Source organism: Lynx rufus, unplaced genomic scaffold, assembly GCF_022079265.1.
Source record: "Lynx rufus isolate CCGP_SWC_20201006 ecotype Redwood Valley unplaced genomic scaffold, mLynRuf1.p SCAF_1, whole genome shotgun sequence".
NCBI classification, from domain to species: domain Eukaryota; kingdom Metazoa; phylum Chordata; class Mammalia; order Carnivora; family Felidae; genus Lynx; species Lynx rufus.
In genome coordinates this window covers 83,321,258-83,336,321 of record NW_025814823.1, presented here as the reverse complement: position 1 = coordinate 83,336,321, position 15,064 = coordinate 83,321,258, and the positions used below count along the sequence as shown (strand labels likewise).

The window sequence follows — 15,064 nt, the reverse complement described above, 5'->3', positions numbered from 1 at the left end:
GGAGTGGTATTTGCACAAATCATTCAGTATGATCTCATCTCATCTTTACTAATTATTTTGAAAGTAGTTTACTTTTGGAGATGCTGGGGTTGAGGACTCAACATATCCCTTTTGGAGGGATATCACATTGAGCTAAAGAAAAATTGTACAACAGTTTTATATTTGTATAATTAAAATATTTTCTCATCTCATCCACTTGGTGTATAGAATATTTTCTGTAAGTACAAATGAAACACTCTAGGGGCGCCTGGGTGGCGCAGTCGGTTAAGCGTCCGACTTCAGCCAGGTCACGATCTCGCGGTCCGTGAGTTCGAGCCCCGCGTCAGGCTCTGGGCTGATGGCTCAGAGCCTGGAGCCTGTTTCCGATTCTGTGTCTCCCTCTCTCTCTGCGCCTCCCCCGTTCATGCTCTGTCTCTCTCTGTCCCAAAAAATAAATAAACGTTGAAAAAAAAATTTAAAAAAAAAAAAAAACAAATGAAACACTCTAAACTGTAAAGAAATTGGGGCACCTGGGTGGCTCAGTCAGTGGAGTGTCTGACTTCAGCTAAGGTCATGATCTCACAGCTCATGAGTTCGAGTCCCGTATGGGGCTCTGGCTGAAAGCTTGGAGCCTGGAGCCTGCTTCAGATTCTGTGTCTCCCTCTCTCTCTGCTCCTTCTATGATTGTGCTATCTCTCTTTCTCTCTCTCTCTCTCTCTCTCTCTCTCTCAAAAATAAATAAACATTAAACTGTAAAGAAATTGACAAATGTAAAGGTTTTGTTAACACTGATAGAAAAAAAGAATTTCTAGCATCTTGAGGGCAAAGGTACATATTGTATTCTTTATCTCTAATATATTTTTCTTCCACATGCTGACTTAAGCTTAATTTCTCTATCAACATATCTGTAAAGGACTTCTAATATTACCACACACTGTCTGATTTTTTTAGGGGAAGTTTCTTTTTCTAAGAAACATTATCAATTATATAAAATGTATATTATTATCTTAATTTTCCAAGGAAGACACAGGATAGTTAGAAGATGAACTTAAATGTTTCACACTTTATAAACTAGACAGTACTAACAGAAAATATTTTTTCTGATATTATACATTTTGATCTTTGAAATTCCTAATCCTGGTGATGTCATCTTAATCATTCACTTGTAGAATTACCACAATCACAAGCTTTTGTAAGGCACTGGGTACATGTTTGCCAAATTAATTAATTAGCATCAATTTTTGTTGTAATAGATAAAGAACACATTCATCATGGCATGGGACAATCAGATTTTACCTCTGATTTCATCCTTTTGGGAATCGTTGATCAAAGCCCTATGCACATCTTCCTCTTTTCTTTGGTCTTCAGTATCTTCATGGTGGCCTTCAAAGGGAAACACTGTCATGGTTCTCCTTATCTACCTGGACACCCAGTTCCACACCCCCATGTACTTCCTCCTCAGCCAACTGTCCCTCATGGATCTCATACTCATCTGCACTACTGTACCCAAGATGGCCTTCAACTACTTGTCTGGCAGCAAGTCCATTACTGTGGCAGCGTGTGCCACACAAATTTTCTTCTATGCATCACTAATAGGTTGTTAATGTTTCCTGTTGGCAATCATGTCTTTTGACCATTATGTTGCCATTTGCCATCTTCTAAGATATTTCAAACTATGAGCCCTAAAATTTGTGGACTTATGGCCGCATCTTCTTGGATCCTGGGCTCTACTGATGGTATCATTTTCCTTCTCCTATTGTGGGTTCAAGGAAATAGCCAACTTCTGTGATTTTCCTTCCATGCTAATCGTCTCATGCAATGATATCTCAACATTTGAAGAAGTTCTTTTCTACCGCTGTATTGTAAGGATTGTTATCCCTGTAACAACCATCATTGCTTCCTATGCTTGTGTCATGCTGGCTGTCATTTGCATGGGTTCTGGAGATGGTCGCTGAAAAGCTTTTGCCACCTGTTCCTCTCACCTCAGGGTGGTGGGAATGTACTATGGAACAGTATTGTTCATATACATGCTGCCCACTTCAGTTCGTTCTCCCATCCAAGATAAAATGATCTCTGTTTTCTACACCATCCTTATGCCCATGCCAAATCCCCTTATCTATAGACTCCACAACAAATGGCCAGAGTATTCATGAAGATGTGGGAAGGGCAAGTCTGGAGAATAAATTGCTGAATTATTTTAATGCTTTGACAGAATCTCCTTAGTGTCCCTCTTCTTTGCATTCATCTCTAAAAATTGACACATACACGTTTTTGGAATGTCACTTTCCTGGCCAACCACACAATTTAATTGTTTGTTTGTTTGTTTGTTTATTATTTCAATTCTTTAATTTATTTTTTTATTTTTTTTCAATATATGAAATTTATTGTCAAATTGGTTTCCATACAACACCCAGTGCTCATCCCAAAAGGTGCCCTCCTCAATACCCATCACCCACCCTCCCCTCCCTCCCACCCCCCATCAACCCTCAGTTTGTTCTCTGTCTTTAAGAGTCTCTTATGCTTTTGCTCTCTCCCACTCTAACCTCTTTTTTTTTCCTTCCCCTCCATGGGTTTCTGTTAAGTTTCTCAGGATCCACATAAGAGTGAAAACATATGGTATCTGTCTTTCCCTGTATGGCTTATTTCACTTAGCATCACACTCTCCAGTTCCATCCACGTTGCTACAAAGGGCCAGATTTCATTCTTTCTCATTGCCATGTAGTACATCATTGTGTATATAAACCACAATTTCTTTATCCATTCATCAGTTGATGGACATTTAGGCTCTTTCCATAATTTGGCTATTGTTGAGAGAGCTGCAATAAACATTGGGGTACAAGTGCCCCTATGCATCAGTACTCCTGTATCCCTTGGGTAAATTCCTAGCAGTGCTATTGCTGGGTCATCAGGTAGGTCTGTTTTTAATTTTCTGAGGAACCCCCACACTGCTTTCCAGAGTGGCTGCACCAATTTGCATTCCCACCAACAGTGCAAGAGGGTTGCCGTTTCTCCACATCCTCTCCAGCATCTATAGTCTCCTGATTTGTTCATTTTGGCCACTCTGACTGGCATGAGGTGATATCTGAGTGTGGTTTTGATTTGTATTTCCCTGATAAGGAGCGATGTTGAGCATCTTTTTATGTGCCTGTTGGCCATCGGTATGTCTTCTTTAGAGAAGTGTCTATTCATGTTTTCTGCCCACTTCTTCACTGGGTTATTTGTTTTTCAGGTGTGGAGTTTGGTGAGCTCTTTATAGATTTTGGATACTAGCCCTTTGTCCGATATGTCACTTGCAAATATCTTTTCCCATTCCGTTGGTTGCCTTTTAGTTTTGTTGGTTGTTTCCTTTGCTGTGCAGAAGCTTTTTATCTTCATAAGGTCCCAGTAATTCATTTTTGCTTTTAATTCCCTTGCCTTTGGGGATGTGTCGAGTAAGAGATTGCTACGGCTGAGGTCAGAGAGGTCTTTTCCTGCTTTCTCCTCTAGGGTTTTGATGGTTTCCTGTCTCACATGCAGGTCCTTTATCCATTTTGAGTTTATTTTTGTGAATGGTGTGAGAAAGTGGTCTAGTTTCAACCTTCTGCAAGTTGCTGTCCAGTTCTCCCAGCACCATTTGTTAAAGAGACTGTCTTTTTTCCATTGGATGTTCTTTGCTGCTTTGTCAAAGATTAGTTGGCCATACGTTTGTGGGTCTAGTTCTGGGGTTTCTATTCTATTCCATTGGTCTGTGTGTCTGTTTTTGTGCCAATACCATGCTGTCTTGATGATTACAGCTTTGTAGTAGAGGCTAAAGTCTGGGATTGTGATGCCTCCTGCTTTGGTCTTCTTCTTCAAAATTCCTTTGGCTCTTCGGGGCCTTTTGTGGTTCCATATGAATTTTAGGATTGCTTGTTCTAGTTTCGAGAAGAATGCTGGTGCAATTTTGATTGGGATTGCATTGAATGTGTAGATAGCTTTGGGTAGTATTGACATTTGACAATATTTATTTTTCCAATCCATGAGCAGGGAATGTCTTTCCATTTCTTTATATCTTCTTCAATTACTTTCATAAGCTTTCTATAGTTTTCAGCATACAGATCTTTTACATCTTTGGTTAGATTTATTCCTAGGTATTTTATGCTTCTTGGTGCAAATGTGAATGGGATCAGTTTCTTTATTTGTCTTTCTGTTGCTTCATTGTTAGTGTGTAAGAATGCAAATGATTTCTGTATATTGATTTTGTATCCTGCAACTTTGCTATATTCATATATTACTTCTAGCAGACTTTTGGTGGAGTCTATCGGATTTTCCATGTATAATATCATGTCATCGGCAAAAAACAAAAGCTTGACTACATCTTTGCCAATTTTGATTCTTTGATTTCCTTTTGTTGTCTGATTGCTGATGCTAGAACTTCCAACACCATGTTAAAAAACAGTGGTGAGGGTGGACATCCCTGTCGTGTTCCTGATCTCAGGGAAAAAGCTCTCAGTTTTTCCCCATTGAGGATGATGTTAGCTCTGGGCTTTTCATAAATGGCTTTTATGATGTTTAAGTATGTTCCTTCTATCCCGACCTTCTCAAGGGTTTTTACAAAGAAAGGGTGCTGGATTTTGTCAAAGGCCTTTTCTGCATTGATTGACAGGATCATATGGTTCTTTTCTTTTATTAATGTGATGCATCACGTTGATGGATTTGCGAATGTTGAACCAGACCTGCATCTCAGGAATGAATCCCACTTGATCATGGTTAATAATTCTTTACATATGCTGTTGAATTCGATTTGCTAGTATCTTATTGAGAATTTTTGCATCCATATTCATCAGGGATATTGGCCTGCAGTTCTCTTTTATTACTGGGTCTCTGTCTGGTTTAGGAATCAAAGTAATACTGGCTTCATAGAATGAGTCTGGAAGTTTTCCTTCCCATTCAATTTTTTGGAATAGTTTGAGAAGGATAAGTATTATCTCTGCTTTAAATGTCTAGTAGAATTCCCCTGGGAAGCCATCTGGTCCTGGACTCTGATTTGTTGGGAGATTTTTCATAACCGATTCAATGTCTTCGCTGGTTATGGGTCTGTTCAAGCTTTCTATTTCCTCCTGATTGAGTTTTGGAAGAGTGTGGGTGTTTAAAAATTATCCATTTCTTCCAGGTTGTCCAGTTTGTTAGCATATAATTTTTCATAGTATTCCCTGATAATTGTTTGTATCTCTGCGGGATTGGTTGTAATCATTCCATTTTCATTCATGATTTTATCTATTTGGGTCATCTCCCTTTTCTTTTTGAGAAGCCTGGCTAGAGCTTTGTCAATTTTGTTTATTTTTTCAAAAAACCAACTCTTGGTTTCGTTGATCTGCTCTACAGTTTTTTTAGATTCTATATTGTTTATTTCTGCTCTGATTTTTATTATTTCTCTTCTGCTGGGTTTAGGCTGCCTTTGCTGTTCTGCTTCTATTTCCTTTAGGTGTGCTGTTAGATTTTGTATTTGGGATTTTCCTTGTTTCTTGACATAGGCCTGGATTGAGATGTATTTTACTCTCAGGACTGCCTTTGCTGCACCCCAAAGCATTTGGATTGTTGTATTTTCATTTTTGTTTGTTTCCGTATATTTTTTAATTTCTTCTCTAATTGCCTGGTTGACCCACTCATTCGTTAGTAGGGTGTTCTTTAACCTCCATGCTTTTGGAGGTTTTCCAGACTTTTTCCTGTGGTTGATTTCAAGCTTCATAGATTTGTGGTCTGAAAGAATGCATGGTATAATTTCAGTTCTTGTATACTTATGAAAGGCTGTTTTGTGACCCAGTATGTGATCTATCTTGGAGAATGTTCCATGTGCACTCAAGAAGAAAGTATATTCTGTTGCTTTGGGATGCAGGGTTCTAAATATATCTGTCAAGTCCATCTGATCCTATGTACCATTCAGGGTCCTTGTTTCTTTATTGACCGTGTGTCTAGATGATCTATCCATTTCTGTAAGTGGAGTGTTAAAGTCCCCTGCAATTAACACATTCTTATCAATAAGGTCGCTTATGTTTATGAGTAATTCTTTTATATATTTGGGGGCTCCTGTATTCGGCGCATAGACATTTATAATTGTTAGCTCTTCCTGGTGGATAGACCCTGTAATTATTCTATAATGCCCTTCTTCATCTCTTGTTACAGCCTTTAATTGAAAGTCTAGTTTGTCTGATATAAGTATGGCTACTCCAGCTTTCTTTTGGCTTCCAGTAGCATGATAAATAGTTCTCCATCCCCTCACTCTCAATCTAAAGGTGTCCTCAGACCTAAAATGAGTCTCTTGTAGACAGCAAATAGATGGGTCTTGTTTTTTTATCCATTCTGATACCCTATGTCTTTTGGTTGGCGCATTTAGTCCATTTACATTCAGTGTTATTATAGAAAATACGGGTTTAGAGTCATTGTGATGTCTGTATGATTTATGCTTGTAGTGATGTCTCTGGTACTTGTTCTCACAGTATCCCCCTTAGGATCTGTTGTAGGGCTGGTTTAGTGGTGACGAATTCCTTCAGTTTTTGTTTGTTTGGGAAGACCTTTATCTCTCCTTCTATTCTAAATGACAGACTTGCTGGATAAAGGATTCTCGGCTGCATATTTTTCCTGTTCAGCACATTGAAGATCTCGTGCCAATCCTTTATGGCCTGCCAAGTTTCAAAATAGAGATCAATCACGAGTCTTATAGATCTCCCTTTATATGTGAGGGCACGTTTACCCCTTGCTGCTTTCAGAATTTTCTCTTTATCCTTGTATTTTGCCAGTTTCACTATGATATGCCGTGCAGAAGATCAATTCAAGTTACGTCTGAAGGGAGTTCTCTGTGCCTCTTGGATTTCAATGCCTTTTTCCTTCCCCAGTTCAGGGAAGTTCTCAGCTATTATTTCTTCAAGTACATCTTCAGCACCTTTCCCTGTCTCTCCCTCCTCTGGGATACCAATTATGCATATACTATTTCTTTTTAGTGTATTACTTAGTTCTCTAATTTTCCCCTCATACTCCTGGATTTTTTTATCTCTCTTTTTCTCAGCTTCCTCTTTTTCCATAATTTTATCTTCTAGTTCACCTATTTTCTCCTCTGCCTCTTCAATCCGAGGCGTCGTCGTTTCCATTTTGTTTTGCACTTCGTTTAAAACGTTTTTCAGCTCCTCCTGATTGTTCTTTAGTCCCTTGATCTCTGTAGCAAGAGATTCTCTGCTGTCCTCTATACTGTTTTCCAGCCCAGTGATTAATTTTATGACTATTATTCTAAATTCACTTTCTTTTATATTATTTAAATCCTTTTTGATCAATTCATTAGCTGTTGTTATTTCCTGGAGATTCTTTTGAGGGGAATTCTTCCATTTCGTCATTTTGGATAGTCCCTGGAGTGGTGCGGACCTGCAGGGCACTTCCCCTGTGCTGTGGTGTATAACTGGAGCTGGTGGGCGGAGCCGCAGTCAGACCTGATGTCTGCCCCCAGCCCACCGCTGGGGCCACAGTCAGACTGGTGTGTGCCTTCTCTTCCCCTCTCCTAGGGGCAGGATTCACTGTGGGGTGGCGTGGCCCCTCTGGGCTACTTGCACACTGCCAGGCTTGTGATGCTGGGGATCTGGCATATTAGCTGGGGTGGGTAGGCAAGGTGCATGGGTGCAGGAGGGGCAGGCTTAGCTCGCTTCTCCTTAGGTGATCCACTTCAGGAGGGGCCCTGCGGCAGCAGGAGGGAGTCAGACCGACTGCCAGAGGGTTGGCTCTGCAGAAGCACAGAGTTGGGTAATTGTGCAGAGCGAGCAAGTTCCCTGGCAGGAACTGGTTCCCTTTTGGATTTTGGTTGGGGGATGGGCGAGGGAGATGGCGCTGGGGAGCGCCTTTGTTCCCTGCCAAACTGAGCTCTGCCCCAGGGGCTCAGCAACTCTCCCTCCCTTTGTCCTCCAGCCTTCCTGCTTTCCCAGCAGAGCTGTTAACTTACGACCTCCCAGATGCTAAGTTGCACTTGCTGTCTGAACATACTCTGTCCGGCCCCTCCGCTTCTGCAAGCCAGACTCGGAGGCTCTGCTTGGCTGGCGGGCTGCCCCTCCACCCCGGCTCCCTCCTGCCAGTTCTTGCTCATGCACCTCCTCTCAGCCCTTCCTACCCCCTTCCGTGGGCCTCTCATCTGTGCTTGGCTCCGGAGACTCCGTTCTGCTAGTCTTCTGGTGGTTTTCTCAATTCTTTAATTTAAAGAAAATTATAAATATTTATTATTATTTTGTATTTAACTTATTAGTACATTTATGGCATTTTCTTGAATAAGGACATTATAGTTTGTTTAAAAGGTATCAGGAATTTTGTGGCATATGTCCAGGTAACAAATATTCTTTTTTCTGTGTTGGAAACCGAAATATGTATTCAGTCACTTGGAGACACTTTGATTAAGATTTGGTGCACTGGGCTTTTTACATTTACTTAGTGTTTTATATTTTATTTTTATTCTTCATTTTCATTTTTCCAGGCTTGAAGAATAAAACAATGTAGTACTTGAAATAAGATGATGATTTTTGGGGTGCCTGGGTGGCTCAGTTGTTTGAGCGCCCAACTTTGTCTCAGGTCATAATCTCACAGTTCGTGAGTTCAAACCCCATGTCAGGCTCTGTGCTGACAGCTCAGAGACTGGGGCTTGCTTCATATTCTGTGTCTCCCTCTCTCTGTCCTTTCCCTGCTCATACTTTGTTTCCCTTCTCTCTCTCTGTCTCTCAAAAATGAATAAACTTTATTTTTTTAAAAAAAGAAAGAAGATGATGTTTTTAAATCACACTTTCTATTTTCTTCATCAGAAATATGAAATTTTTATTTAACATTCCAGATCCAAACTCCTTTTCTTAAATTTTTTTTAATATTTATTGATTTATTTTTGAGAGAGAGAGAGCTCTCATGCCTGTGTGAGAGGGGAAGGGCAAAGAGAAAAAGCTAAAGAGGAAATTTAAAGCAGACTCCACCAGTCAACACAGAACTCAGTTCAGGACTGGAAACTCAGTAATACTGAGATCATGAACTGTGCTGAAAGCAAGATTTGGATGCTTAGCTGAGATATTCACCTAGGCACCCCTTCAAGTGGTAAAGACTCACCTAATCTCCATGTATCAATTCAAAAAAGAAACAACTTTACTATTCAGATCCAAAGGAATTGAAAAATTACCAGTGGTCATCAATTAGGCATGGATACTTGTAAATTTTATTAATGATTATAGGTCTTACATTGAAATTCAGGATATAAACTTATTGTTTTCTAAGAAAGCATATTATTATGTAATAGTAAGTATAAAATATTTATAACTCTGTTGCAGTCATATTTCTTTCAATGGAAATAATGTAATTCTAATTGCATAGGCTTTATTGGACCACTAAAACACAAATCTATGAAATGTACTTAAACTGGTGAATGATCATACCAGTTAAAGAATGGGTCCATTTGACCATGAGAAGAGAGATATTTGCAGCATTGTTTCTGTGAGTCAGATTCTCACCTCTCCCCAGGGAGAGCAAAATATCCAATGGCCCAACTATCCAGATGGGAGTCTCAGCCAAAGATTTGTGTCATACAGCCAAGAGGTTTCATTTGATGGTATCCAATAAATACACAGGTGTTACAATCAATCAGTGCCAAACAAGTCATATTCCCTTAATATATCAGAATGACTACACAACCCCATGGTATTCATCCCATATTTCTAGTACAGTGGGTTGATTCTGTTTAGAGTGATTGTTCTGTTCCCAACATAGGGATCCCCAGGTAGTCAAATGCCCATAACCCAGAGCACCCCACGTTAATCCATCCCAAATTTGAGCACAATCACCAAATCCTCTGGTGGTGGTATTTCCAGGACCTTATTTTCTTTTAAAAAATATTTAAATTCCATTATTTAACATAAAGTGTAATATTATTTTCAGGTGTACAATTTAGTGATTCAACACTTACATACAGCACACTGTGCTCATCACAAGTGTACTCTAAGACCTTTTGGGTTAGCAAACTAAGGACATTTTTTGGGATGGGCACTGGCTGTCATATGTAAGAGATGAATCACTGGGTTGGTTCTACTCCTTAAGCCAAAACTACACTCTATGCTAACTAACTTGAATTTTAAGAAAAAAAAAGATCAACAAACATAAAACACTCAATATATTTCTATGTTTCAGCAAAAACAAAGAAAAAGTAATAGAAAAATACAAAAAGAAAAAAAATTTAAAAATAAAAAATAAAAAAAATAAAAAATAAATAAATAAAAAATACAAAAGAACAATCAAATGTAAAACATTCAGGAGCTTTTCTATCCAACAAAGTGAATAACTTTAAAAACAGCAATTTTGTGGGTGGTAAAACACATGGAGGAAAATATTAATAGATTGAGAAGTATGTAGGGAACTTCAAGATATTAAAAAATGTCAATTCTTCCCAAGTTAAGAGACTCACATCTTGTATTATATTGGAAGACAGGAGGAAGCAAGGGAGAGTAAAGTTGCAACATTTTATAATTTCTGGATCTCTAATGTATAGCATGGTGACCAAAGTTGGTTAACACAACTGTATTATATACTTAAAATTTACTAAAAGTGTAGATATCAAGTGTTCTCCCTACACAGGAATAATGTTATTAGAGGTGCTAGTTATATTAACTTATTTTGAATGCCATTTCACAATGTATACATATATCAAAATATCAAGGTGAATATCTTAAATATATGCAATTTTTACTGGATAATTATACCTTAATAGAGCAGAAAAATGGAGCTGATGTTAACATTGGAATATCTTGTCTCCTACTTTTCAAAACCATTACTTTGGACAATTTACTTAAGTAGTTTTATTATTGAAGAAATTAAACAAAAAAATTATCGATAAGAATACCTGACACGTGCAATGTTTGTAAGTGTCAGTGAGTTTAGACATGTGCTTGCCACAGTTCCAATTTAGTATGTTTTTTCTCTTACTGTTATGTAAGTGATGGGGAGCAGAAGTTTCAGTACTCCTCTAGTACTTAAGGAAGGAGATGTAATTATCTACCCAGGGTAAGTATTTAAAAAAAAAAAGTGTTTTCATTTATACTGCTGCTTTTTGTCTTCCTGCGAAATTACAGAGGGTGAGATTTCAATAAAACAATTAACAGCAGGTATGACACAAGGTCTTATGAGTGTTTCTAGAATTTAATTGAAAATACACTCATAATTTTCAGCTTAAAATCTTTAAGAAGATAGTTATATTCTCAGAACTATATACATATTAATATTAATGGATATACCATAGCCCTATAATTAGAATACTGATGTTTTTTCTGGGAGGCTAAATAATATAATAAACTGAAAAATTATATTTAAATACATGGTGATATGAAGACTTTGATCCCTCTCATGATTACTATGAGTAACTATCCTTAAATGTGCATCTTGTTTATACTTCATTAGTATATCTTTCCATTCATTTATGAATAATGACAAAATTTCCAATTGTGTATTAGGTGCTGCTTTTATTTTTTATTGTGGAAACACAAAAAAACATGCAATATATGTAGTTTTCCTTTGCAGTAATGTACTATTTCATTGGAATTATATACTACTTAGACTCATACTAAGAGACAGTATAAACAATCAGGTAAGAATATTTGGAAATTAATGTCAAATTTTCTGCTGAACATGAAGCTACAGAGATAATTGGTTTCATTTCTTATATGATTTTTGTCCTAAACATTTTATATCATTCTTTCATTTCATCTGTACAATATTATTTTGAGGAAAATAGTAGTACCCTGTTTGTAAGGATATAAGAATTGTGGCAGGAGTTATTTGCTTCAGCTCACAGATGGGAGCAGTTTGTTAAAAGTCCATGATTTTTTTCATATAATGCTTGTATTATTAAAAAAAATAAGTTTATTTATTTTTGACAGAGAGAGAGAGAGAGAAAGTGGGAGAGGAGCAGAGAGAGATGGAAACACAATCTAATCCAGGCTGCAGGCTCTAAGCTGTCAGCACAGAGCCCATTGTGGAGCTCAAACTCACAAACTGTGAAATCATGACCTGAACCAAGGTCAGACCCTTAACTGACTAAGCCACCCAGGTGCCTATCAATTCTTCCAATATCTGCCTCTATTATCATGAATTTTACCTGTGTCTGTCTTTACTTGACCTTCTTCTTATAAGGACATCAGTCATATTGAATTGGGGTTTGCCCTACTCCATCCAGTATGATTTCATCTTAACTAATTATTTTCAAATTAGTTTACATTCAGAGGTGCTGGGGTTGAAGACTGGACATATGTTTTGGTGAAACACAAGTCACCCTATCACACTGGGCTATTTTAGTACAAAGTTTCTACTAAGTACAAAGCTTCCATATTTGTATAACTAAAATCTTTCTCAATTCATCAACTACTGGACAGAATATTTTCTATAAATACAAATGAAACACTCTAAACTGTGAAGTAATAGATAAATGTAAATGTTTTGTTAACACTGGTAAAAAAAAGTGCCTAGTATCATGAGAGCAAATGTTCATATTGTATTCTTTATCTCTGTTACTTTTTCTGCCACAGGCTGACTTAAGCTGAATTTTTAAATCAACTTATCTTTAAAGGACGTTTGATATTTCCACATACTGTCTAATAGCTTTGGGGAAGTTTCCTTTTTGAAGATGCATTATAAATTATATAAAAATGTATATTATTTGCTTAATTCTAAAAGGGCGACAAAGGGTCCTTAGAAGCTGAACTTAGCAAATGTTCAACACTTTTACAGACTGACAATACCAACAGACATATTTCTTTTCAATATTATAGTTCTTGAACTTTGAATTTCCTAATCCTGGTGAAGTCATCTTAATCACTGACCTGTAGAATTTACCACAATCACAAGGTTTGTAAGGCCCTGGGTACATATTTATCAAATTAATGAAGTAATGTCACTTTTTGTTGTATTAGATCAAAAAAACATTCATCATGGCACAGGACTATCAGATATTTAATACTGATATCATCATTCTAGGAATCTCCAGTCACAGCCCCAACCACATCTTCCTCTTCTCTTTGGTGTTGGGCATCTTCACAGTGGCCTTCACGGAAAACAGTGTCATGGTTCTCCTCATCTACCTGGAAACCCAACTCCACACACCCATGTACTTCCTTGTCAGCCAACTGTCCCTCATGGACCTCATGCTCATCTGCACCACTGTACCTAAGATGGTTTTCAACTACCTGTCAGCAAGTCCATTTCTGTGGCAGGGTGTTACAGAAATTTTTTTCTATGCATCATTAATAGGTTGTGAATATTTCCTGTTGGCAGTCATGGCTTATGACCGTTATATTGCCGTTTGCCACCCTCTAAGAAAAACTGATCTTATAAGTTCTAAAATTTGTGGACTTATGACTGTGTCTTTCTGGATCCTGGGTTCTACTGATGGTCTCATTGATGTTGTAGCTACACTTTCCTTCTCCTATTGTGGGTTCAAGGAAATAGCCAACTTCTGTGATTTTCCTTCCATGCTAATCATCTCATGCAATGATACTTCAACATTTGAAGAAGTTATTTTCTACTGTTGTATCATAATGATTGTTTTCCCTGTAGCAATCATCATTGCTTCCTATGCTTGTTATTCTGTCTGTCATTTGCATGGGTTCTGGAGAGGATACCCACAAACTTTTGCCAGCTGTTCCTCTCACCTCATGATGGTCATAATGTACTATGGAGGAAATCTGTTCATATACATGTTGTCCACTTCAGACTGTTCTCCCACTCAGCATAAAATTGTTTCTGTTTTCTACACCATCCTTACTCCCATGCTAAATCCTGTCATCTATAGCCTCTGCAACGAATAATTGGCCAGACTATTCATGAAGGTGTTGGGGAAAGAGAATTCTTCCAAGTATAGAGAATAATTTGCTTAATTACTTTCATGCTTTGCCAATATCTCTTTAGTGCTCCTTTTATTTTCATCAGTTGTAAAATGTGACACTTATGTGCACATTTTTGGAATAACACATTCATGGGCAACACACAAATCCTTGATTTTAAATAAAACTGTTTCAAATTGTTATTATTATTCTATATTTAATTACATTATGATTAAATACAGTTTATGACCTTACAGTTATGACCTTTTCTTGAATAAGGACACTATAGGTTGATTTAAAGTTATCAGGAATGTTGTGACTTATATCTGGGTAACAAACAAAGCTTCTTTCACCATGTGGTAAACCCAAAACTTAATGCAGTCACTTTAGAGTCATTTTAGGTGAAGATTTCATACACTGGGATTTTTAAATTTATACAATGTTCAATATAGAGTGCAAGCAGGGGAAAGGCAGAAGGAGAGAGAGACACAGAATCCAAATCCAGGCTCTGAGGTGTCAACACAGAGCCCATTTGTGGGACTCAAACTCATGAACCGTGAAATCATGACCTGATCCAAAGCTGGACACTCAACCAACTGAGCCACCCAGGCACCCCTACACTGTCTTTTTAAAATAATGTTAAGAGTTAATTGGGTTTCTGTAATGCCTAGTTGAATTATTTTCAGGATTTTGAGGGATTCTGTTTCCATGAGAAATCCAATTATACTCACATACTAATGTGTATTTTTTTTATTCTGGATCATCATAGATGGACATATTTTCTCATATATTTCATGTCAGCTTCTTTCTTTCAGTGAATCTTCATAACTCCTAGTCAATTATGGTAACCACATAGATTTTGAACAAAATTGAGGACTTTTCACACATCTTTGCTCTTGTTTCTAATGTTTTGTCATGTAAAAAGAGATCCTGAATTATCTGTTTATTCTGTCTGCTTAACCAAATTGTCTTTGGTGAGTCTGCAGTATATTTATAGAAAAGTCTACAATGGACCTTATATATATAAGCATTCCCAATTTTTTATGTCTTTTGTGGGTTAACATCCTTTAATCACGTTCAACCTATGCTCTGATTGCCAAGGAATACTTAACATTGTGTATAGATTTTTTCATTTTTTTCTTGTCCCTTTTTTTCAAACAACCAAAACAAACAAATGCACTGTACTATATGTGGAAACTGACAATTCTTCCTGTTTTTTTCCTTCTTCCTTCTATGTTTTCTTATATCTTAAAAGTCTC

At 37.5% G+C, this 15,064-nt stretch overlaps 1 protein-coding gene and 1 pseudogene across 1 annotated transcript; both read left to right on the top strand.

Moving 5' to 3' along the window:
* Positions 1 to 1,250: 1,250 nt before the first annotated feature.
* LOC124508786 (olfactory receptor 2M5-like) lies at positions 1,251 to 2,132 on the top strand (annotated as a pseudogene).
* Positions 2,133 to 12,914: 10,782 nt separating this feature from the next.
* On the top strand, positions 12,915 to 13,790 carry LOC124517672 (olfactory receptor 2M3-like). The gene has a single exon (XM_047087127.1). The coding sequence runs from the start codon at positions 12,915 to 12,917 to the stop codon at positions 13,788 to 13,790; it is 876 nt and encodes a 291-aa protein (XP_046943083.1).
* The last annotated feature ends 1,274 nt before the right edge of the window (positions 13,791 to 15,064 follow it).

What these genes read in the sequence shown, in the direction of transcription:
- LOC124517672 (XM_047087127.1), top strand. Translation starts at nt 12,915, where the DNA reads ATGGCACAGGACTATCAGATATTTAATACTGATATCATCATTCTAGGA.